Raw genomic sequence first — 26,028 nt, 5'->3', positions numbered from 1 at the left:
ATCCTAAATACAGCAGTCATACCAGATCTGAACCATTGGTCTTCCAGTGAGAACAAGCCCAATGTACATAAACTAATCTAATCCCTGCATCCCCTCAAACATTCTGGGTTATCTCGCCTTTACCCTTTAACTTCCAGCCATAAGGTCAATGCAGGGAGTGTCTGTAAGTTTCAATGACCTGATCCATCAAATCCAGGCTGGCTCGGGTCATTGCAGGGGGAGCACGTGTGAGCGCAGTCACGACAAATGTTAGTGACCAAACCAGGAACAGGAGGTGAGGGACTCGGCCCCACTTTCCTGACTCTCTGTCTCTGTCCAGTGGTTTCTCTGAGCACCACAGTACGTCTCACTGCCTCCTCCATCAATTAAATCACAAAAGCACAGGTCATAGTGACTCACAGGCCTGTGTTGTGACTTCATGTCAGGCCAAATCCTGTCTGGTTCAGGTCCCGGTGTCAATGAGCCAATGAGCTGACATGTAACCGAGCTGCTTGATGGAAAGGTTCATGGTTGTGGTTGATGGAGGCCAATCATCAAAGCCCCGGTGCATTGCTGCAGGACTCCCTTCAAAAACCATCTTCAGCTGCCTCATCAATGACCTTCACTACATCATCAGGTCAGGAGTGAAACTGTTCACTGTCAGTTTCACAATGCTCATCTCCATTCACAGGCATTCTGATAATGAAAGGGCCCAGGCCAGTCTAGAGCAGGAGACAGGAATCATCTGGACCTGGATGGAATGATGCAGGTAATATTCATGTGAAATAAATATTAATCAAAGACCATCCCCAATAACAGAAAGATCAACCATCAACACCTGACCTTCAACCAGGGGCATCATCATCGAGTCTCCCAGTTCAAACATCATGGGGTAGGAGGAAGGTCACAACTGATCCACCCAATAAAATCATGCATTTAAATACACAGCTTGGACTCTGGGTGATGTCAGAATCAATTCCAGCAGTCTGGGTGACGTCTGACACAGTCCCAGGAGTCTGGGTGACGTCTGACACAGTCCCAGGAGTCTGGGTGATGTCTGACTCAGTCCCAGGAGTCTGGGTGATGTCTGACTCAGTCCCAGGAATCTGGGTGATGTCTGACTCAGTCCCAGGAGTCTGGGTGACGACTGACTCAGTCCCAGGAGTCTGGGTGACATCTCACTCAGTGCCAGGAGTCTGGGTGATGTCTGACTCAGTCCCAGCAGTCTGGGTGACGTCTGACTCAGTCCCAGGAGTCTGGGTGATGTCTGACTCAGTCCCAGGAGTCTGGGTGACGTCTGACTCAGTCCCAGGAGTCTGGGTGATGTCTGACTCCGTCCCAGGAGTCTGGGTGACATCTCACTCAGTGCCAGGAGTCTGGGTGACGACTGACTCAGTCCCAGGAGTCTGGGTGACGTCTGACTCAGTCCCAGGAGTCTGGGTGATGTCTGACTCCGTCCCAGGAGTCTGGGTGACATCTCACTCAGTGCCAGGAGTCTGGGTGATGTCTGACTCCGTCCCAGGAGTCTGGGTGACATCTCACTCAGTCCCAGGAGTCTGGGTGATGTCTGACTCAGTCCCAGGAGTCTGGGTGATGTCTGACTCCGTCCCAGGAGTCTGGGTGACATCTCACTCAGTCCCAGGAGTCTGGGTGATGTCTGACTCAGTCCCAGGAGTCTGGGTGACATCTCACTCAGTCCCAGGAGTCTGGGTGATGTCTGACTCAGTCCCAGGAGTCTGGGTGATGTCTGACTCCGTCCCAGGAGTCTGGGTGACATCTCACTCAGTGCCAGGAGTCTGGGTGATGTCTGACTCAGTCCCAGGAGTCTGGGTGATGTCTGACTCAGTCCCAGGAGTCTGGGTGACATCTCACTCAGTCCCAGGAGTCTGGGTGACATCTCACTCAGTGCCAGGAGTCTGGGTGATGTCTGACTCAGTGCCAGGAGTCTGGGTGACGTCTGACTCAGTCCCAGGAGTCTGGGTGATGTCTGACTCAGTCCCAGGAGTCTGGGTGACATCTCACTCAGTGCCAGGAGTCTGGGTGATGTCTGACTCAGTGCCAGGAGTCTGGGTGACGTCTGACTCAGTCCCAGGAGTCTGGGTGATGTCTGACTCAGTCCCAGGAGTCTGGGTGACATCTCACTCAGTCCCAGGAGTCTGGGTGACATCTCACTCAGTGCCAGGAGTCTGGGTGATGTCTGACTCAGTGCCAGGAGTCTGGGTGACGTCTGACTCAGTCCCAGGAGTCTGGGTGATGTCTGACTCAGTCCCAGGAGTCTGGGTGACATCTCACTCAGTGCCAGGAGTCTGGGTTGGATCTGCCTGTATCTGATATCCAGCAACCTGTATTTCCCAGACATTACCCAACCCAATGGCACTGGAAGAACTTCCTACTGTACATTAAATGTAAAGACAAAGTCTCACCTTCCAACTTTCAAGATATGTTTCAGTAGTAATGATCTAATTGGGAGATATGGGATGGAGGAAGCAATCAATAAGGTTCTGTAATCTCATGGCCCAGAACATCCTCCACTCCGTCATCCACATTGAATCAGTCAACTAACCTTTTTTCAATGGAAATTCATGGATGTTCAAAGGCTCCAAGGCCCTCACTAAGTCACACATCATCCTGATTTGGACAAATATCACCCTTCCTTTATTGCCAGGAATGTCCCCATCTGGAGAACAATAGACACATTTTTTTCAGCTTCATCCAATGATGGGACCCTTGCCTCTATGCCCCTTTTCCACGCTAGAAACCTGAGTTCATATTGCAGGCTGTCATTTGAGGCTTGACAGACTGCACAGACTGGTTTGTTCAATATGCCCTCCCCTCTTTCTCAATCTTGACTCCCCAGGGCCTCAGCCAATGTAAGCTGTCTAATGTGGAGATACAAGCTTCCTGCAGGCACCGTGGAGTGACTCCCCAAGCTAAATACGATATGTGCATCCCATAACATGTGCGATTGTACTCACAAACATCCAAAAACGTCATGAGATTTCGACTTGAATGCACTCTTAAGTATACAGTAGCTTCATAAATAACTGACCAAATTTAAATAGAGAGAAACTACTTCCTCTGGTAGGGGGTATCTAGAACAAGGAGGTTTAAAATAAAATTAGAACTACGCCATTCAGGTGTCAGGAAACACTTGACACAAAGGACAGTGGAAATCTGCAACTCTCGCCTCCAAAAAACTTTTCAGACCAGGGGGTCAATTGAAAGTTTCGAGCAAGATTGATATATTTTTGTTAGGTGATGGTATTAAGAGTTACTGGACCAAGTGGTTAGATGGAATTAAGATAAAGAGCAACCATGATCTAATGGAATGGCAGAAGAGACTTGGGGGGCTGACTGACATACTCCTGTTCCGATATCACAATCCCTACCCTCTATTGTCACCCAGCACCGAGACACCTCACCCCACTCAATACAGAAAATGTCAGTATATAAATCTGTACCTATTGGACACTAGGACCCTGCGGAATGCAGGTATGTTGGCAACCGGCTATTTTTGATGCAATTAATGCCCTCATTATGGTAATGGTCCTGACCAGGAGAGGATGCCAGGAACATATAAAATGCCAAGATCTGCCCTGGCCCTCAGTCTGGCTGTAGATGTGTTTCAGCCTCTGTGTGTCTGCAGTCTCACTCGGTACAGCTTCTTCACTATCAGACATGGGAGCACGGTCCCCATACCTACTCATCCTCACCCTCAGCACCCTGCTACTGTGGATCGATTCAACCTCTGCTTGTAAGTGTACAGAACTTTCTGTTCCTCTTTAAATGGTTGAGAAAAAACTTAACAAAAGACTTGAACTTAGGTGGCCTGCATCTCAGAAACATTTGAGAGAGCTTTACTCACAGTCGATGTCATAAAAAGGCACTAAGAGGGTTTACTAGATAGATACCAGAACTGAGAGGTTATAACTATCATGAAAGACTGAACAGACTGGGGCTCTTGTCTGCAGAACATAGAAGACTGTGGAGACGACCATGAAGAAGTCTTTAAATTATGAAAGGGGTTTGTTCGGATAGATGTAGCAAAAATGGCAGAGATGTTTACAATGGTGCGTTACTCAGGTGGGATGGGAGTGGCTGCGAGAGAGTTGGACGGGGCACCCGGATGTGTAAAGGGCCTTGGGATATGCTGTATGGCACAATCCCTATTCTTCTATCGTCACCTAGCATCAAGACTCCTCACCCAACACAACACAGTAAATATCAGTGTGTAAATCCATAGGCATTGCACACGAGGAGCTGGATTTTATTCTCCTGTCACTGAGAACAAAATGGTGGTTGTCCCACCTGTGAGGTTTGTGGCCATGCTGCCGCGATTATGAGCCATGCGGCCATTTAGCATAGTGATGGCGGCCGTCTCTCCCAATCATGTGACAGGGTGGGAATTGGCAGGTCATTAACCATGTCCCCTGATCCTCCAACTGTATCCACTTGCAGAGTTCCCACTTCCCCTCCCCCTCCAACAGTATCCACTAGCAGAGTTCCCCTTCCCCTCCCCCTCCCCCTCCAACTGTATCCACTTGCAGAGATCCCCTTCCCCTCCCCCTCCCCCTCCAACTGTATCCACTTGCAGAGTTCCCACTTCCCCCCCCTCCTGCTCCCCCTCCAACAGTATCCACTTGCAGAGTTCCCACTTCCCCTCCCCCTCCTGCTCCCCCTCCAACAGTATCCACTTGCAGAGTTCCCCTTCCCCTCCCCCTCCCCCTCCAACTGTATCCACTTGCAGAGTTCCCACTTCCCCTCCCCCTCCTGCTCCCCCTCCAACAGTATCCACTTGCAGAGTTCCCCCTGACCCCTCCCCCTCCAACAGTATCCACTTGCAGAGTTCCCACTTCCCCTCCCCCTCCAACAGTATCCACTTGCAGAGTTCCCACTTCCCCTCCCCCTCCTGCTCCCCCTCCAACAGTATCCACTTGCAGAGTTCCCCTTCCCCTCCCCCTCCCCCTCCAACTGTATCCACTTGCAGAGTTCCCACTTCCCCTCCCCCTCCTGCTCCCCCTCCAACAGTATCCACTTGCAGAGTTCCCCCTGACCCCTCCCCCTCCAACAGTATCCACTTGCAGAGTTCCCCCTGCTCCCCTCCTAGTCCCCCTCCAACAGTATCAACTTGCAGAGTTCCCCCTGACCCCCTCCAACAGTATCCACTTGCAGAGTTCCCCCTGACCCCCTCCTCATCCTTCTCCAACCGTATCCACTTGCAGAGTTCCCCCTGACCCCCTCCAACAGTATCCACTTGCAGAGTTCCCCCTGACCCCCTCCTCATCCTTCTCCAACCGTATCCACTTGCAGAGTTCCCCCTGACCCCTCCTCCTCCTCCTCCAACAGTATCCACTTGCAGAGTTCCCCCTGACCCCCTCCTCCTCCCCCTCCAACCGTATCCACTTGCAGAGTTCCCCCTGACCCCCTCCTCCTCCCCCTCCAACAGTATCCACTTGCAGAGTTCCCCCTGACCCCCTCCTCATCCTCCTCCAACCGTATCCACTTGCAGAGTTCCCCCGACCCCCTCCTCCTCCTCCTCCAACAGTATCCACTTGCAGAGTTCCGCCTGACCCCCTCCTCCTCCCCCTCCAACAGTATCCACTTGCAGAGTTCCCCCTGCACCCCTCCTCATCCCCCTCCAACATATCTGCTTGCAGAGTTCCCCCTTCCCCTCCCCCTTCCCCTTCCCCTCGCCCTCTAACAGTATCCACGTGCAGAGTTCCCCCTGCCCCCCACCCCCCTCCCCCTCCAACTGTATCCACTTGCAGAGTTCCCACTTCCCCTCCCCCTCCTGCTCCCCCTCCAACAGTATCCACTTGCAGAGTTCCCCCTGACCCCTCCCCCTCCCCCTCCAACAGTATCCACTTGCAGAGTTCCCCCTGACCCCCTCCTCCTCCCCCTCCAACAGTATCCACTTGCAGAGTTCCCCCTGCTCCCCTCCTAGTCCCCCGCCAACAGTATCAACTTGCAGAGTTCCCCCTGACCCCCTCCAACAGTATCCACTTGCAGAGTTCCCCCTGACCCCCTCCTCATCCTCATCCACTTGCAGAGTTCCCCCTGACCCCCTCCTCATCCTCCTCCAACCGTATCCACTTGCAGAGTTCCCCCGACCCCCTCCTCCTCCAACCGTATCCACTTGCAGAGTTCCCCCTGCACCCCTCCTCATCCCCCTCCAACATATCTGCTTGCAGAGTTCCCCCTTCCCCTCCCCCTTCCCCTCGCCCTCTAACAGTATCCACGTGCAGAGTTCCCCCTGCCCCCCACCCCCCTCCAACTGTATCCACTTGCAGAGTTCCCACTTCCCCTCCCCCTCCTGCTCCCCCTCCAACAGTATCCACTTGCAGAGTTCCCCCTGACCCCTCCCCCTCCCCCTCCAACAGTATCCACTTGCAGAGTTCCACCTGACCCCCTCCTCCTCCTCCTCCAACAGTATCCACTTGCAGAGTTCCCCCTGATGCCCTCCTCCTCCCCCTCCAACCGTATCCACTTGCAGAGTTCCCCCGACCCCCTCCTCCTCCCCCTCCAACAGTATCCACTTGCAGAGTTCCCCCTGACCCCCTCCTCATCCTCCTCCAACCGTATCCACTTGCAGAGTTCCCCCTGACCCCCTCCTCCTCCTCCTCCAACAGTATCCACTTGCAGAGTTCCGCCTGACCCCCTCCTCCTCCCCCTCCAACAGTATCCACTTGCAGAGTTCCCCCTGAGCCCCTCCTCCTCCCCCTCCAACCGTATCCATTTGCAGAGTTCCCCCTGCACCCCTTCTCATCCTCCTCCAACCGTATCCACTTGCAGAGGTCCCCCTGCGCCCCTCCTCATCCCCCTCCAACATATCTGCTTGCAGAGTTCCCCCTTCCCCTCCCCCTTCCCCTCGCCCTCTAACAGTATCCACGTGCAGAGTTCCCCCTGCCCCCCACCCTCCTTCCCCTCCAACAGTATCTACTTGCAGAGGTCACCCTGCCCCCCTCCTCCTCCCCCTCCAACAGTATCTACTTGCAGAGATCCCCCTGCCTCCCTCCCCATTCCCGTCCAACAGTATCTACTTGCAGAGTTCCCCCTTCCGACACCTTCCCCTCCCCGTTCCCCTTCCCCTCCAACAGTATCCACTTGCAGAGTTCCCCCTTCCCCTTGCCCTTCCCCTCCCCCTCCAACAGTATCCACTTGCAGAGTTCCCCCTGCCCCCCTCCCCCTCCAACAGTATCCACTTCCAGAGTTACCCCTGGCCCCTCCCACTCCCCATCCAACATTATTTACTTGCAGAGTTGCCCCTGGCCCCTCCCCCTCCAACAGTATCACTTGCAGAGTTTCCCCTTCCCCTCCTCCTCCCCCTCCAACAGTATCCACTTCCAGAGATCCCCCTTCCCCTCCCCCCCAACCTCCAACAGTATCCACTTGCAGAGTTCCCCCTGGCCCCTCCTATTCCAACAGAATCACTTGCAGAGTTCCCCTTCCCCTCCCCCCCACCTCCAACAGTATCCACTTGCAGAGTTCTTCCCTGCCCCCTTCATCCTCCCTATCCAACAGTATCTACTTGCAGAGTTCCCCCTTCCCCTCCTCCAGCCCCTCCAACAGTATCCACTTGCAGAGTTCCCCCTGCCCCCTTCCTCCTCCCCCTCCAACAGTATCCACTTGCAGAGTTCCCCCTGCCCCCTTCCTCCTCCCCCTCCAACAGTATCCACTTGCAGAGTTCCCCCTGCCCTCCCCCTACTCCCCCTCCAACAGTATCCACATGCAGATTTCCCCCTGCCCCCCTCTTCCCCCTCCAACAGTATCCACTTGCAGAGTTCCCCCTACCCCGCTCCTCCTGCCCCTCCAACAGTAACCATTTGCAGAGTTCCCCCTGCCCCCTTCCCTTTACATCCCCCTCCAACAGTATCCACTTGCAGAGTTCCCCCTACCCCGCTCCTCCTGCCCCTCCAACAGTAACCACTTGCAGAGTTCCCCCTGCCCCCCTTCCCTCTACATCCCCCTCCAACAGTAACCACTTGCAGAGTTCCCCCTGCCCCCCTTCCCTCTACATCCCCCAACAACAGTATCCACTTGCAGAGTTCACCCTACCCCGCTCCTCCTGCCCCTCCAACAGTAACCACTTGCAGAGTTCCCCCTGCCCCCCTTCCCTCTACATCCCCCTCCAACAGTATCCATTTGCAGAGTTCCCCCCTCCCCTCTCCTCCTCCCCCTCCACCCCTCCTCCTGCCCCTCCAACAGTTTCCACTTGCAAATTTCCCCCTCTCCACCTCCTCCTCCACCTCCCCCTCCAACAGTATCCACTTGCAGATTTCCCCCTCCCCCCCTCCTCCTCCTCCTCCCCCTCCAACAGTATCCACTTGCAGAGTTCCCCCTGCCCCCTCCTCCTCCCCCTCCAACAGTATCCACTTGCAGAGTTCCCCCTGCCCCCCTCCTCATCCCCCTCCAACATTGTCCAATTGCAGAATTCCCCTTGCCCCCTCCTCATCCCACTCCAAAAATATACACTTGCAGAGTTACCCCTGCCCCCCTCCACCTCCCCCTCCAACAGTATCCACTTGCAGAGTTCTCCCTCCCCCTCCGCCTCCCAGTTCCACTCCCCCTCCCCCTCCAACAGTATCCACTTGCAGAGTTCCCCCTGACCCCCTCCTCCTCCCCCTCCAACAGTATCGACTTGCAGAGTTCCCCCTTCACCTTCCCCTCCCCTCACCCTAACCCTCCCGCTCCCCTTCCCCCTCCAACAGTATCCAATTGCAGAATTCCCCCTTCCCCTCACCCTCCCCTTCCAACAGTATCCACTTGCAGAGTTCCCCCTGACCCCCTGCTCCTCCCCCTCCAACAGGATACACTTGCAGAGTTCCCCATGCCCCCACCACCCCCCTCCAACAGTATCCACTTGCAGAGTTCACCCAGCCCCCCTCCCCCTCCCACTCCAACAGTATCCACTTGCAGAGTTCCCCCTGCCCCCCTCCTACTCCCCCTCCAACAGCATCCACTTGCAGAGTTCCCTCTCACCCCCTCCCATCCCCCCTCCAACAGTATCCACTTGCAGAGTTCCCCCTGCCCCCTTCCTCCTCCCCCTCCAACAGTATCCACTTGCAGAGCTCCCCCTGCCCTCCTCCTACTCCCCCTCCAACAGTATCCACATGCAGAGTTCCCCCTGCCCCCCTCTTACCCCTCCAACAGTATCCACTTGCAGAGTTCCCCCTACCCCGCTCCTCCTGCCCCTCCAACAGTAACCACTTGCAGAGTTCCCCCTGCCCGCCTCCCCTCTACATCCCCATCCAACAGTATCCACTTGCAGAGTTCCCCCTGCCCCCCCTCCTCCTCCCCCTCCAACAGCATCCACTTGCAGAGTTCCCTCTCACCCCCTCCCATCCCCCCTCCAACAGTATCCACTTGCAGAGTTCCCCCTGCCCCCTTCCTCCTCCCCCTCCAACAGTATCCACTTGCAGAGCTCCCCCTGCCCTCCTCCAACTCCCCCTCCAACAGTATCCACATGCAGAGTTCCCCCTGCCCCCCGCTTCCCCTTCCAACAGTATCCACTTGCAGAGTTCCCCCTACCCAGCTCCTCCTGCCCCTCCAACAGTAACCACTTGCAGAGTTCCCCCTGCCCCCCTCCCCTCTACATCCCCCTCCAACAGTATCCACTTGCAGAGTACCCCCTCCCCCCTCCTCCTGCCCCTCCAACAGTTTCCACTTGCAGATTTCCCCCTCTCCCCCTCCTCCTCCGCCTCCCCCTCCAACAGTATCTACTTGCAGATTTCCCCCTCCCCCCCTCCCCCTCCTCCCCCTCCAACAGTATCCACTTGCAGAGTTCCCCGTGCCCCCCTCCTCCCCCCCTCCCTCCAACAGTTTCCACTTGCAGAGTTCCCCCATCCCCTCCCCCTACCCCTCCAACAGTATCCACTTGCAGATTTGCCCCTGCTCCCCTCCCCCTCTCCCTCCAACAGTATCCACTTGCAGAGTTCACCCAGCCCCCCTCCCCCTCCAACAGTATCCACTTGCAGAGTTCCGCCTGCCACGCCCCGTCACCCTCCCCCTACTTCTCCAACATTATCCAATTGCAGATTTGCCCCTGCCCCCCTCCCACTCCCCCTCCAACAGTATCCACTTGCAGAGTTCACCCAGCCCCCCTCCCCCTCCTCCTCCAACAGTATCCACTTGCAGAGCTCCCCCTTCCCCTCCCCCTTCCCCATCAAAAATATCCGCTTGCAGATTTGCCCCTGCCCCCCTCCCCCTCCTCCTCCAACAGTATCCACTTGCAGAGTTCCCCCCGCCTCCCTCATCCTCCCCCTCCAACAGTATCCACTTGCAGAGTTCCCCCTGCCCCCCTCCTCCTCCAACAGCATCCACTTGCAGAGTTCCCCCGGACCCCTTCCTCCTCCCCCTCCAACAGTATCCACTTCCAGAGTTACCCCTGGCCCCTCCCACTCCCCATCCAACATTATTTACTTGCAGAGTTGCCCCTGGCCCCTCCCCCTCCAACAGTATCACTTGCAGAGTTTCCCCTTCCCCTCCTCCTCCCCCTCCAACAGTATCCACTTCCAGAGATCCCCCTTCCCCTCCCCCCCAACCTCCAACAGTATCCACTTGCAGAGTTCCCCCTGGCCCCTCCTATTCCAACAGAATCACTTGCAGAGTTCCCCTTCCCCTCCCCCCCACCTCCAACAGTATCCACTTGCAGAGTTCTTCCCTGCCCCCTTCATCCTCCCTATCCAACAGTATCTACTTGCAGAGTTCCCCCTTCCCCTCCTCCAGCCCCTCCAACAGTATCCACTTGCAGAGTTCCCCCTGCCCCCTTCCTCCTCCCCCTCCAACAGTATCCACTTGCAGAGTTCCCCCTGCCCCCTTCCTCCTCCCCCTCCAACAGTATCCACTTGCAGAGTTCCCCCTGCCCTCCCCCTACTCCCCCTCCAACAGTATCCACATGCAGATTTCCCCCTGCCCCCCTCTTCCCCCTCCAACAGTATCCACTTGCAGAGTTCCCCCTACCCCGCTCCTCCTGCCCCTCCAACAGTAACCATTTGCAGAGTTCCCCCTGCCCCCTTCCCTTTACATCCCCCTCCAACAGTATCCACTTGCAGAGTTCCCCCTACCCCGCTCCTCCTGCCCCTCCAACAGTAACCACTTGCAGAGTTCCCCCTGCCCCCCTTCCCTCTACATCCCCCTCCAACAGTATCCATTTGCAGAGTTCCCCCCTCCCCTCTCCTCCTCCCCCTCCACCCCTCCTCCTGCCCCTCCAACAGTTTCCACTTGCAGATTTCCCCCTCTCCACCTCCTCCTCCACCTCCCCCTCCAACAGTATCCACTTGCAGATTTCCCCCTCCCCCCCTCCTCCTCCTCCTCCCCCTCCAACAGTATCCACTTGCAGAGTTCCCCCTGCCCCCTCCTCCTCCCCCTCCAACAGTATCCACTTGCAGAGTTCCCCCTGCCCCCCTCCTCATCCCCCTCCAACATTGTCCAATTGCAGAATTCCCCTTGCCCCCTCCTCATCCCACTCCAAAAATATACACTTGCAGAGTTACCCCTGCCCCCCTCCACCTCCCCCTCCAACAGTATCCACTTGCAGAGTTCTCCCTCCCCCTCCGCCTCCCAGTTCCACTCCCCCTCCCCCTCCAACAGTATCCACTTGCAGAGTTCCCCCTGACCCCCTCCTCCTCCCCCTCCAACAGTATCGACTTGCAGAGTTCCCCCTTCACCTTCCCCTCCCCTCACCCTAACCCTCCCGCTCCCCTTCCCCCTCCAACAGTATCCAATTGCAGAATTCCCCCTTCCCCTCACCCTCCCCTTCCAACAGTATCCACTTGCAGAGTTCCCCCTGACCCCCTGCTCCTCCCCCTCCAACAGGATACACTTGCAGAGTTCCCCATGCCCCCACCACCCCCCTCCAACAGTATCCACTTGCAGAGTTCACCCAGCCCCCCTCCCCCTCCCACTCCAACAGTATCCACTTGCAGAGTTCCCCCTGCCCCCCTCCTACTCCCCCTCCAACAGCATCCACTTGCAGAGTTCCCTCTCACCCCCTCCCATCCCCCCTCCAACAGTATCCACTTGCAGAGTTCCCCCTGCCCCCTTCCTCCTCCCCCTCCAACAGTATCCACTTGCAGAGCTCCCCCTGCCCTCCTCCTACTCCCCCTCCAACAGTATCCACATGCAGAGTTCCCCCTGCCCCCCTCTTACCCCTCCAACAGTATCCACTTGCAGAGTTCCCCCTACCCCGCTCCTCCTGCCCCTCCAACAGTAACCACTTGCAGAGTTCCCCCTGCCCGCCTCCCCTCTACATCCCCATCCAACAGTATCCACTTGCAGAGTTCCCCCTGCCCCCCCTCCTCCTCCCCCTCCAACAGCATCCACTTGCAGAGTTCCCTCTCACCCCCTCCCATCCCCCCTCCAACAGTATCCACTTGCAGAGTTCCCCCTGCCCCCTTCCTCCTCCCCCTCCAACAGTATCCACTTGCAGAGCTCCCCCTGCCCTCCTCCAACTCCCCCTCCAACAGTATCCACATGCAGAGTTCCCCCTGCCCCCCGCTTCCCCTTCCAACAGTATCCACTTGCAGAGTTCCCCCTACCCAGCTCCTCCTGCCCCTCCAACAGTAACCACTTGCAGAGTTCCCCCTGCCCCCCTCCCCTCTACATCCCCCTCCAACAGTATCCACTTGCAGAGTACCCCCTCCCCCCTCCTCCTGCCCCTCCAACAGTTTCCACTTGCAGATTTCCCCCTCTCCCCCTCCTCCTCCGCCTCCCCCTCCAACAGTATCTACTTGCAGATTTCCCCCTCCCCCCCTCCCCCTCCTCCCCCTCCAACAGTATCCACTTGCAGAGTTCCCCGTGCCCCCCTCCTCCCCCCCTCCCTCCAACAGTTTCCACTTGCAGAGTTCCCCCATCCCCTCCCCCTACCCCTCCAACAGTATCCACTTGCAGATTTGCCCCTGCTCCCCTCCCCCTCTCCCTCCAACAGTATCCACTTGCAGAGTTCACCCAGCCCCCCTCCCCCTCCAACAGTATCCACTTGCAGAGTTCCGCCTGCCACGCCCCGTCACCCTCCCCCTACTTCTCCAACATTATCCAATTGCAGATTTGCCCCTGCCCCCCTCCCACTCCCCCTCCAACAGTATCCACTTGCAGAGTTCACCCAGCCCCCCTCCCCCTCCTCCTCCAACAGTATCCACTTGCAGAGCTCCCCCTTCCCCTCCCCCTACCCCATCAAAAATATACACTTGCAGAGTTACCCCTGCCCCCCTCCACCTCCCCCTCCAACAGTATCCACTTGCAGAGTTCTCCCTCCCCCTCCGCCTCCCAGTTCCACTCCCCCTCCCCCTCCAACAGTATCCACTTGCAGAGTTCCCCCTGACCCCCTCCTCCTCCCCCTCCAACAGTATCGACTTGCAGAGTTCCCCCTTCACCTTCCCCTCCCCTCACCCTAACCCTCCCGCTCCCCTTCCCCCTCCAACAGTATCCAATTGCAGAATTCCCCCTTCCCCTCACCCTCCCCTTCCAACAGTATCCACTTGCAGAGTTCCCCCTGACCCCCTGCTCCTCCCCCTCCAACAGGATACACTTGCAGAGTTCCCCATGCCCCCACCACCCCCCTCCAACAGTATCCACTTGCAGAGTTCACCCAGCCCCCCTCCCCCTCCCACTCCAACAGTATCCACTTGCAGAGTTCCCCCTGCCCCCCTCCTACTCCCCCTCCAACAGCATCCACTTGCAGAGTTCCCTCTCACCCCCTCCCATCCCCCCTCCAACAGTATCCACTTGCAGAGTTCCCCCTGCCCCCTTCCTCCTCCCCCTCCAACAGTATCCACTTGCAGAGCTCCCCCTGCCCTCCTCCTACTCCCCCTCCAACAGTATCCACATGCAGAGTTCCCCCTGCCCCCCTCTTACCCCTCCAACAGTATCCACTTGCAGAGTTCCCCCTACCCCGCTCCTCCTGCCCCTCCAACAGTAACCACTTGCAGAGTTCCCCCTGCCCGCCTCCCCTCTACATCCCCATCCAACAGTATCCACTTGCAGAGTTCCCCCTGCCCCCCCTCCTCCTCCCCCTCCAACAGCATCCACTTGCAGAGTTCCCTCTCACCCCCTCCCATCCCCCCTCCAACAGTATCCACTTGCAGAGTTCCCCCTGCCCCCTTCCTCCTCCCCCTCCAACAGTATCCACTTGCAGAGCTCCCCCTGCCCTCCTCCAACTCCCCCTCCAACAGTATCCACATGCAGAGTTCCCCCTGCCCCCCGCTTCCCCTTCCAACAGTATCCACTTGCAGAGTTCCCCCTACCCAGCTCCTCCTGCCCCTCCAACAGTAACCACTTGCAGAGTTCCCCCTGCCCCCCTCCCCTCTACATCCCCCTCCAACAGTATCCACTTGCAGAGTACCCCCTCCCCCCTCCTCCTGCCCCTCCAACAGTTTCCACTTGCAGATTTCCCCCTCTCCCCCTCCTCCTCCGCCTCCCCCTCCAACAGTATCTACTTGCAGATTTCCCCCTCCCCCCCTCCCCCTCCTCCCCCTCCAACAGTATCCACTTGCAGAGTTCCCCGTGCCCCCCTCCTCCCCCCCTCCCTCCAACAGTTTCCACTTGCAGAGTTCCCCCATCCCCTCCCCCTACCCCTCCAACAGTATCCACTTGCAGATTTGCCCCTGCTCCCCTCCCCCTCTCCCTCCAACAGTATCCACTTGCAGAGTTCACCCAGCCCCCCTCCCCCTCCAACAGTATCCACTTGCAGAGTTCCGCCTGCCACGCCCCGTCACCCTCCCCCTACTTCTCCAACATTATCCAATTGCAGATTTGCCCCTGCCCCCCTCCCACTCCCCCTCCAACAGTATCCACTTGCAGAGTTCACCCAGCCCCCCTCCCCCTCCTCCTCCAACAGTATCCACTTGCAGAGCTCCCCCTTCCCCTCCCCCTTCCCCATCAAAAATATCCGCTTGCAGATTTGCCCCTGCCCCCCTCCCCCTCCTCCTCCAACAGTATCCACTTGCAGAGTTCCCCCCGCCTCCCTCATCCTCCCCCTCCAACAGTATCCACTTGCAGAGTTCCCCCCGCCTCCCTCATCCTCCCCCTCCAACAGTATCCACTTGCAGAGTTCCCCCTGCCCCTCCCCGTCACCCTCCCCCTCCAACAGTATCCACTTGCAGAGTTCCCCCGGCCCCTCCCATCCAACAGAATCACTTGCAGAGTTCCCCCTTCCCCTCCTCCTCCCCCTCCAACAGTATCCACTTGCAGAGTGCCCCCTTCCCCACCCCCCCACCTCCAACAGTATCAACTTGCAGAGTTCCCCCTGCCCCTCTCAAGCTCCCCATCCAACAGTTTCTACTTGCAGAGTTCCCTCTCACCCCCTCCTACCCCCCCTCCAACAGTATCCACTTGCAGAGTTCCCCCTGCCCCCTTCCTCCTCCCCCTCCAACAGTATCCACTTGCAGAGTTCCCCCTGCCCCCCTCCTACTCCCCCTCCAACAGTATCCACATGCACAGTTCCCCCTGCCCCCCTCCTCCCCCTCCAACAGTATCCACTTGCAGAGTTCCCCCTACCCCGCTCCTCCTGCCCCTCCAACAGTAACCACTTGCAGAGTTTCTCCTGCCCCCCTCCCCTCTACATCCCCCTCCAACAGTATCCACTTGCAGAGTTCCCCCTCCCCCCTCCTCCTCCCCCTCCACCTCCAACAGTATCCACTTGCAGAGTTCCCCCTACCCCGCTCCTCCTGCCCCTCCAACAGTAACCACTTGCAGAGTTCCCCCTGCCCGCCTCCCCTCTACATCCCCATCCAACAGTATCCACTTGCAGAGTTCCCCCTGCCCCCCCCCTCCTCCTCCCCCTCCAACAGCATCCACTTGCAGAGTTCCCTCTCACCCCCTCCCATCCCCCCTCCAACAGTATCCACTTGCAGAGTTCCCCCTGCCCCCTTCCTCCTCCCCCTCCAACAGTATCCACTTGCAGAGCTCCCCCTGCCCTCCTCCTACTCCCCCTCCAACAGTATCCACATGCAGAGTTCCCCCTGCCCCCCTCCCCTCTACATCCCCCTCCAACAGTATCCACTTGCAGAGTACCCCCTCCCCCCTCCTCCTGCCCCTCCAACAGTTTCCACTTGCAGATTTCCCCCTCTCCCCCTCCTCCTCCGCCTCCCCCTCCAACAGTATCCACTTGCAGATTTCCCCCTCCCCCTCCTCCCCCTCCAACAGTATCCACTTGCAGAGTTCCCCGTGCCCCCTCCTCCCCCCCTCCCTCCAACAGTTTCCACTTGCAGAGTTCCCCCATCCCCTCCCCCTACCCCTCCAACAGTATCCACTTGCAGATTTGCCCCTGCTCCCCTCCCCCTCTCCCTCCAACAGTATCCACTTGCAGAGTTCACCCAGCCCCCCTCCCCCTCCAACAGTATCCACTTGCAGAGTTCCGCCTGCCACGCCCCGTCACCCTCCCCCTACTTCTCCAACATTATCCAATTGCAGATTTGCCCCTGCCCCCCTCCCACTCCCCCTCCAACAGTATCCACTTGCAGAGTTCACCCAGCCCCCCTCCCCATCCTCCTCCAACAGTATCCACTTGCAGAGCTCCCCCTTCCCCTCCCCCTTCCCCATCAAAAATATCCGCTTGCAGATTTGCCCCTGCCCCCCTCCCCCTCCTCCTCCAACAGTATCCACTTGCAGAGTTCCCCCCGCCTCCCTCATCCTCCCCCTCCAACAGTATCCACTTGCAGAGTTCCCCCCGCCTCCCTCATCCTCCCCCTCCAACAGTATCCACTTGCAGAGTTCCCCCTGCCCCTCCCCGTCACCCTCCCCCTACCTCTCCAACATTATCCACTTGCAGAGTTCCCCCTGCCCCCCTCATCCTCCCCCTCCAACAGTATCCACTTGCAGAGTTCCCCCGGCCCCTCCCATCCAACAGAATCACTTGCAGAGTTCCCCCTTCCCCTCCTCCTCCCCCTCCAACAGTATCCACTTGCAGAGTGCCCCCTTCCCCACCCCCCCACCTCCAACAGTATCAACTTGCAGAGTTCCCCCTGCCCCCCTCAAGCTCCCCATCCAACAGTTTCTACTTGCAGAGTTCCCTCTCACCCCCTCCTACCCCCCCTCCAACAGTATCCACTTGCAGAGTTCCCCCTGCCCCCTTCCTCCCCCTCCAACAGTATCCACTTGCAGAGTTCCCCCTACCCCGCTCCTCCTGCCCCTCCAACAGTAACCACTTGCAGAGTTTCTCCTGCCCCCCTCCCCTCTCTCATCCCCCTCCAACAGTATCCACTTGCAGAGTTCCCCCTGCCCCCCTCCTACTCCCCCTCCAACAGTATCCACATGCACAGTTCCCCCTGCCCCCCCCCTCCCCCTCCAACAGTATCCACTTGCAGAGTTCCCCCTCCCCCCTCCTCCTCCCCCTCCACCTCCAACAGTATCCACTTGCAGATTTCCCCCTCCCCCTTCCTCCTCCTCCTCCCCCTCCAACAGTATCCACTTGCAGAGTTCCCCCTGCCCGCCTCCTCCTGCCCCTCCAACAGTAACCACTTGCAGAGTTTCTCCTGCCCCCCTCCCCTCTCTCATCCCCCTCCAACAGTATCCACTTGCAGAGTTCCCCCTGCCCCCCTCCTACTCCCCCTCCAACAGTATCCACATGCACAGTTCCCCCTGCCCCCCTCCTCCCCCTCCAACAGTATCCACTTGCAGAGTTCCCCCTCCCCCCTCCTCCTCCCCCTCCACCTCCAACAGTATCCACTTGCAGATTTCCCCCTCCCCCTTCCTCCTCCTCCTCCCCCTCCAACAGTATCCACTTGCAGAGTTCCCCCTGCCCGCCTCCTCCTCCCCCTCCAACAGTATCCACTTGCAGAGTTCCCCCTGCCCACCTCCTCATCCCCCTCCAAAAATATCCACTTGCAGAGTTCCCCCTTCACCTTCCCCTCCCCACACCCTAACCCTCACCCTCCCCTTCCCCCTCCAACAGTATCCAATTGCAGAATTCCCATGCCCCTCACCCTCCCCCTCCAACAGTATCCACTGGCAGAGTTCCCCCTGACCCCCTGCACCTCCCCCTCCAACAGGATACACTTGCAGAGTTCCCCCTGCCCCCCACCACCCCCACCCCCCGCACAGTATCCACTTGCAGAGTTCCCCCTCCCCCCTCCCTCCAACAGTATCCACTTGCAGAGTTCTCCCTGCCCCACTCCCCCTCCCCCTCCAACAGCATCCACTTGCAGAGCTCCCCCTCCCCCATCCCCTCGCCCTCCCACAGTATCCACTTGCAGAGTTCCCCCTTCCCCTCCCCCTACCCCTCCAACAGTATCCACTTGCAGAGTTCCCCCTGCTCCCCTCCTCCTCCCCCTCCAGCAGCATCCACTTGCAGAGTTCCCCCTGACCTCCTCCTCCTCCCCATCCAACAGTATCCACTTCCAGAGTTCCCCCTGCCCCCTCCCACTCCCCATCCAACATTATTTACTTGCAGAGTTGCCCCTGGCCCCTCCCCCTCCAACAGTATCACTTGCAGAGTTCCCCCTGCTCCCCTCCTCCTCCCCCTCCAACAGTATCACTTGCAGAGTTCCTCCTTCCCCTCCTCCTCCCCCTCCAACAGTATCCACTTCCAGAGTTCCCCCTGCCCCCTCCCACTCCCCATCCAACATTATTTACTTGCAGAGTTGCCCCTGGCCCCTCCCCCTCCAACAGTATCACTTGCAGAGTTCCCCCTTCCCCTCCTCCTCCCCCTCCAACAGTATCCACTTGCAGAGTTCCCCCTTCCCCTCCCGCCCAACCTCCAACAGTATCCACTTGCAGAGTTCCCACTGCCCCCCTCCCCCTCCCCCTCCAACAGTATCCACTTGCAGAGTTCCCCCTCCCCCACCACCTCGCCCTCCAACAGTATCCACTTGCAGAGTTCCCACTGCCCCCCTCCCCCTCCAACAGGATACACTTGCAGAGTTCCCCCTGCCCCCCACCCCGCCCCCCCCAACAGTATCCACTTGCAGAGTTCCCCCTCCCCCCCTCCCTCCAACAGTATCCACTTGCAGAGCTCCCCCTGCCCCCCTCCCCCTCCAACAGTATCCACTTGCAGAGTTCCCCCTCCCCCACCCCCACCCCCACCCCCTCGCCCTCCCACAGTTTCCACTTGCAGAGTTCCCCCTTCCCCTCCCCCTACCCCTCCAACAGTATCCATTTGCAGAGTACCACCTGCTCCCCTCCCCCTCCCCCTCCAACGGTATCCACTTGCAGAGTTCTCCCTGCTCCCCTCCTCCTCCCCCTCCAACAGCATCCACTTGCAGAGTTCCCCCTGACCCCCTCCTCCTCCCCCTCCAACAGTATCCACTTCCAGAGTTCCCCCTGCCCCCTCCCACTCCCCATCCAACATTATTTACTTGCAGAGTTGCCCCTGGCCCCTCCCCCTCCAACAGTATCACTTGCAGAGTTCCCCCTTCCCCTCCTCCTCCCCCTCCAACAGTATCCACTTGCAGAGTTCCCCCTTCCCCTCCCGCCCAACCTCCAACAGTATCCACTTGCAGAGTTCCCCTTCCCCCCTCTCCCTCCAACAGTATCCACTTGCAGAGTTCCCCCTGCGCTCCTCCCCCTCCCCCAGTATCCACTTGCAGAGTTCCCCCTCCCCCACCCCCTCGCCCTCCAACAGTATCCACTTGCAGAGTTCCCCCTGCCCCACTCATCCTCCCCATCCAACAGTATCTACTTGCAGAGTTCCCTCTCACCCCCTCCTACCCCCCCTCCAACAGTATCCACTTGCAGAGTTCCCCCTGCCCCCTTCCTCCTCCCCCTCCAACAGTATCCACTTGCAGAGTTCCCCCTGCCCCCCTCCTACTCCCCCTCCACCTCCAACAGTGTCCACTTGCAGAGTTCCCCCTACCACCTCCTCAACCCACTCCAAAAATATCCACTTGCAGAGTTCCCCCTTCACCTTCCCCTCCCCACACCCAAACCCTCCCCCTCCCCCTCCAACAGTATCCAATTGCAGAATTCCCCCTCCCCTCTCCATCCCCCTCCACCTCCAACAGTATCCACTTGCAGATTTCCCCCTCCCCCCCTCCTCCTCCTCCCCCTCCAACAGTATCCAATTGCAGAATTCCCCCTCCCCTCTCCATCCCCCTCCAACAGTATCCACTTGCAGAGTTCCCCCTCCCCCCTCCTCCTCCCCCTCCACCTCCAACAGTATCCACTTGCAGATTTCCCCCTCTCCCCCTCTCCCCCTCCTCCTCCGCCTCCCCCTCCAACAGTATCCACTTGCAGATTTCCCCCTCCTCCCCTTCCCCTCCTCCCCCTCCAACAGTATCCACTTGCAGAGTACCCCCTCCCCCCTCCTCCTGCCCCTCCAACAGTTTCCACTTGCAGATTTCCCCCTCTCCCCCTCCTCCTCCGCCTCCCCCTCCACAGTATCCACTTGCAGATTTCCCCCTCCCCCTCCACCCCCTCCAACAGTATCCACTTGCAGAGTTCCCCGTGCCCCCCTCCTCCCCCACTCCCTCCAACAGTTTCCACTTGCAGAGTTCCCCCTGCCCCGCTCCCCCTCGCCTTCCAACAGTATCCACTTGCAGAGTTCCCCCTTCCCCTCCCCCTCCCCCTCCAACAGTATCAACTTGCAGATTTGCCCCTGCTCCCCTCCCCCTCTCCCTCCAACAGTATCCACTTGCAGAGTTCACCCAGCCCCCCTCCCCCTCCAACAGTATCCACTTGCAGAGTTCCGCCTGCCACTCCCCGTCACCCTCCCCCTACTTCTCCAACATTATCCAATTGCAGATTTGCCCCTGCCCCCCTCCCACTCCCCCTCCAACAGTATCCACTTGCAGAGTTCACCCAGCCCCCCTCCCCCTCCTCCTCCAACAGTATCCACTTGCAGAGTTCCCCCCGCCTCCCTCATCCTCCCCCTCCAACAGTATCCACTTGCAGAGTTCCCCCCGCCTCCCTCATCCTCCCCCTCCAACAGTATCCACTTGCAGAGTTCCCCCTGCCCCTCCCCGTCACCCTCCCCCTACCTCTCCAACATTATCCACTTGCAGAGTTCCCCCTGCCCCCCTCATCCTCCCCCTCCAACAGTATCCACTTGCAGAGTTCCCCCGGCCCCTCCCATCCAACAGAATCACTTGAGGAGTTCCCCCTTCCCCTCCTCCTCCCCCTCCAACAGTATCCACTTGCAGAGTGCCCCCTTCCCCACCCCCCCACCTCCAACAGTATCAACTTGCAGAGTTCCCCCTGCCCCCCTCAACCTCCCCATCCAACAGTTTCTACTTGCAGAGTTCCCTCTCACCCCCTCCTACCCCCCCTCCAACAGTATCCACTTGCAGAGTTCCCCCTGCCCCCCTCCTACTCCCCCTCCAACAGTATCCACATGCACAGTTCCCCCTGCCCCCCTCCTCCCCCTCCAACAGTATCCACTTGCAGAGATCCCCCTATCCCGCTCCTCCTGCCCCTCCAACAGTAACCACTTGCAGAGTTTCTCCTGCCCCCCTCCCCTCGACATCCCCCTCCAACAGTATCCACTTGCAGAGTTCCCCTTCCCCCCTCCTCCTCCCCCTCCACCTCCAACAGTATCCAATTGCAGATTTCCCCCTCCCCCCTCCTCCTCCTCCTCCCCCTCCAACAGTATCCACTTGCAGAGTTCCCCCTGCCCCCCTCCTCCTCCCCCTCCAACAGTATCCACTTGCAGAGTTCCCCCTGCCCACCTCCTCATCCCCCTCCAAAAATATCCACTTGCAGAGTTCCCCCTTCACCTTCCCCTCCCCACACCCTAACCCTCCCCCTCCCCTTCCCCCTCCAACAGTATCCAATTGCAGAATTCCCATGCCCCTCACCCTCCCCCTCCAACAGTATCCACTTGCAGAGTTCCCCCTGCCCGCCTCCCCTCTACATCCCCATCCAACAGTATCCACTTGCAGAGTTCCCCCTGCCCCCCCCCCCCTCCTCCTCCCCCTCCAACAGCATCCACTTGCAGAGTTCCCTCTCACCCCCTCCCATCCCCCCTCCAACAGTATCCACTTGCAGAGTTCCCCCTGCCCCCTTCCTCCTCCCCCTCCAACAGTATCCACTTGCAGAGCTCCCCCTGCCCTCCTCCTACTCCCCCTCCAACAGTATCCACATGCAGAGTTCCCCCTGCCCCCCTCTTCCCCTTCCAACAGTATCCACTTGCAGAGTTCCCCCTACCCAGCTCCTCCTGCCCCTCCAACAGTAACCACTTGCAGATTTCCCCCTCTCCCCCTCCTCCTCCGCCTCCCCCTCCAACAGTATCCACTTGCAGATTTCCCCCTCCCCCCTCCCCCTCCTCCCCCTCCAACAGTATCCACTTGCAGAGTTCCCCGTGCCCCCTCCTCCCCCCCTCCCTCCAACAGTTTCCACTTGCAGAGTTCCCCCATCCCCTCCCCCTACCCCTCCAACAGTATCCACTTGCAGATTTGCCCCTGCTCCCCTCCCCCTCTCCCTCCAACAGTATCCACTTGCAGAGTTCACCCAGCCCCCCTCCCCCTCCAACAGTATCCACTTGCAGAGTTCCGCCTGCCACGCCCCGTCACCCTCCCCCTACTTCTCCAACATTATCCAATTGCAGATTTGCCCCTGCCCCCCTCCCACTCCCCCTCCAACAGTATCCACTTGCAGAGTTCACCCAGCCCCCCTCCCCATCCTCCTCCAACAGTATCCACTTGCAGAGCTCCCCCTTCCCCTCCCCTTCCCCATCAAAAATATCCGCTTGCAGATTTGCCCCTGCCCCCCTCCCCCTCCTCCTCCAACAGTATCCACTTGCAGAGTTCCCCCCGCCTCCCTCATCCTCCCCCTCCAACAGTATCCACTTGCAGAGTTCCCCCCGCCTCCCTCATCCTCCCCCTCCAACAGTATCCACTTGCAGAGTTCCCCCTGCCCCTCCCCGTCACCCTCCCCCTACCTCTCCAACATTATCCACTTGCAGAGATCCCCCTGCCCCCCTCATCCTCCCCCTCCAACAGTATCCACTTGCAGAGTTCCCCCGGCCCCTCCCATCCAACAGAATCACTTGCAGAGTTCCCCCTTCCCCTCCTCCTCCCCCTCCAACAGTATCCACTTGCAGAGTGCCCCCTTCCCCACCCCCCCACCTCCAACAGTATCAACTTGCAGAGTTCCCCCTGCCCCCCTCAAGCTCCCCATCCAACAGTTTCTACTTGCAGAGTTCCCTCTCACCCCCTCCTACCCCCCCTCCAACAGTATCCACTTGCAGAGTTCCCCCTGCCCCCTTCCTCCCCCTCCAACAGTATCCACTTGCAGAGTTCCCCCTACCCCGCTCCTCCTGCCCCTCCAACAGTAACCACTTGCAGAGTTTCTCCTGCCCCCCTCCCCTCTCTCATCCCCCTCCAACAGTATCCACTTGCAGAGTTCCCCCTGCCCCCCTCCTACTCCCCCTCCAACAGTATCCACATGCACAGTTCCCCCTGCCCCCCACCTCCCCCTCCAACAGTATCCACTTGCAGAGTTCCCCCTCCCCCCTCCTCCTCCCCCTCCACCTCCAACAGTATCCACTTGCAGATTTCCCCCTCCCCCTTCCTCCTCCTCCTCCCCCTCCAACAGTATCCACTTGCAGAGTTCCCCCTGCCCGCCTCCTCCTGCCCCTCCAACAGTAACCACTTGCAGAGTTTCTCCTGCCCCCCTCCCCTCTCTCATCCCCCTCCAACAGTATCCACTTGCAGAGTTCCCCCTGCCCCCCTCCTACTCCCCCTCCAACAGTATCCACATGCACAGTTCCCCCTGCCCCCCTCCTCCCCCTCCAACAGTATCCACTTGCAGAGTTCCCCCTCCCCCCTCCTCCTCCCCCTCCACCTCCAACAGTATCCACTTGCAGATTTCCCCCTCCCCCTTCCTCCTCCTCCTCCCCCTCCAACAGTATCCACTTGCAGAGTTCCCCCTGCCCGCCTCCTCCTCCCCCTCCAACAGTATCCACTTGCAGAGTTCCCCCTGCCCACCTCCTCATCCCCCTCCAAAAATATCCACTTGCAGAGTTCCCCCTTCACCTTCCCCTCCCCACACCCTAACCCTCACCCTCCCCTTCCCCCTCCAACAGTATCCAATTGCAGAATTCCCATGCCCCTCACCCTCCCCCTCCAACAGTATCCACTGGCAGAGTTCCCCCTGACCCCCTGCACCTCCCCCTCCAACAGGATACACTTGCAGAGTTCCCCCTGCCCCCCACCACCCCCACCCCCCGCACAGTATCCACTTGCAGAGTTCCCCCTCCCCCCCTCCCTCCAACAGTATCCACTTGCAGAGTTCTCCCTGCCCCACTCCCCCTCCCCCTCCAACAGCATCCACTTGCAGAGCTCCCCCTCCCCCATCCCCTCGCCCTCCCACAGTATCCACTTGCAGAGTTCCCCCTTCCCCTCCCCCTACCCCTCCAACAGTATCCACTTGCAGAGTTCCCCCTGCTCCCCTCCTCCTCCCCCTCCAGCAGCATCCACTTGCAGAGTTCCCCCTGACCTCCTCCTCCTCCCCATCCAACAGTATCCACTTCCAGAGTTCCCCCTGCCCCCTCCCACTCCCCATCCAACATTATTTACTTGCAGAGTTGCCCCTGGCCCCTCCCCCTCCAACAGTATCACTTGCAGAGTTCCCCCTGCTCCCCTCCTCCTCCCCCTCCAACAGTATCACTTGCAGAGTTCCTCCTTCCCCTCCTCCTCCCCCTCCAACAGTATCCACTTCCAGAGTTCCTCCTGCCCCCTCCCACTCCCCATCCAACATTATTTACTTGCAGAGTTGCCCCTGGCCCCTCCCCCTCCAACAGTATCACTTGCAGAGTTCCCCCTTCCCCTCCTCCTCCCCCTCCAACAGTATCCACTTGCAGAGTTCCCCCTTCCCCTCCCGCCCAACCTCCAACAGTATCCACTTGCAGAGTTCCCCCTCCCCCACCACCTCGCCCTCCAACAGTATCCACTTGCAGAGTTCCCACTGCCCCCCTCCCCCTCCAACAGGATACACTTGCAGAGTTCCCCCTGCCCCCCACCCCGCCCCCCCCAACAGTATCCACTTGCAGAGTTCCCCCTCCCCCCCTCCCTCCAACAGTATCCACTTGCAGAGCTCCCCCTGCCCCCCTCCCCCTCCAACAGTATCCACTTGCAGAGTTCCCCCTCCCCCACCCCCACCCCCACCCCCTCGCCCTCCCACAGTTTCCACTTGCAGAGTTCCCCCTTCCCCTCCCCCTACCCCTCCAACAGTATCCACTTGCAGAGTACCACCTGCTCCCCTCCCCCTCCCCCTCCAACGGTATCCACTTGCAGAGTTCTCCCTGCTCCCCTCCTCCTCCCCCTCCAACAGCATCCACTTGCAGAGTTCCCCCTGACCCCCTCCTCCTCCCCCTCCAACAGTATCCACTTCCAGAGTTCCCCCTGCCCCCTCCCACTCCCCATCCAACATTATTTACTTGCAGAGTTGCCCCTGGCCCCTCCCCCTCCAACAGTATCACTTGCAGAGTTCCCCCTTCCCCTCCTCCTCCCCCTCCAACAGTATCCACTTGCAGAGTTCCCCCTTCCCCTCCCGCCCAACCTCCAACAGTATCCACTTGCAGAGTTCCCCTTCCCCCCTCTCCCTCCAACAGTATCCACTTGCAGAGTTCCCCCTGCGCTCCTCCCCCTCCCCCAGTATCCACTTGCAGAGTTCCCCCTCCCCCACCCCCTCGCCCTCCAACAGTATCCACTTGCAGAGTTCCCCCTGCCCCCCTCATCCTCCCCATCCAACAGTATCTACTTGCAGAGTTCCCTCTCACCCCCTCCTACCCCCCCTCCAACAGTATCCACTTGCAGAGTTCCCCCTGCCCCCTTCCTCCTCCCCCTCCAACAGTATCCACTTACAGAGTTCCCCCTGCCCCCCTCCTACTCCCCCTCCACCTCCAACAGTGTCCACTTGCAGAGTTCCCCCTGCCACCTCCTCAACCCACTCCAAAAATATCCACTTGCAGAGTTCCCCCTTCACCTTCCCCTCCCCACACCCAAACCCTCCCCCTCCCCCTCCAACAGTATCCAATTGCAGAATTCCCCCTCCCCTCTCCATCCCCCTCCACCTCCAACAGTATCCACTTGCAGATTTCCCCCTCCCCCCCTCCTCCTCCTCCCCCTCCAACAGTATCCAATTGCAGAATTCCCCCTCCCCTCTCCATCCCCCTCCAAC

The 26,028-nt window shown here is 59.1% G+C and overlaps 1 protein-coding gene across 1 annotated transcript in view; it reads left to right on the top strand.

The window, feature by feature from the left end:
* Positions 1-3,554: 3,554 nt before the first annotated feature.
* The window catches only part of wfdc2 (WAP four-disulfide core domain 2), a 269,502-nt gene continuing 247,028 nt past the window's right edge, over positions 3,555-26,028 (top strand). Inside the window, exon 1 of the mRNA XM_068048456.1 lies at positions 3,555-3,733. Within this exon, the coding sequence (XP_067904557.1) occupies positions 3,598-3,733 (136 nt within the window). The 5' untranslated portion in view covers positions 3,555-3,597. The remainder of the gene's footprint in view (positions 3,734-26,028) is intronic.

The sequence above is a fragment of the Heterodontus francisci genome, chromosome 16 (genome assembly GCF_036365525.1).
Source record: "Heterodontus francisci isolate sHetFra1 chromosome 16, sHetFra1.hap1, whole genome shotgun sequence".
Classification (NCBI taxonomy): Eukaryota; Metazoa; Chordata; class Chondrichthyes; order Heterodontiformes; family Heterodontidae; genus Heterodontus; species Heterodontus francisci.
Note: the sequence above shows the minus strand (reverse complement) of the source record. Positions and strands in the feature narration are given on the sequence as shown.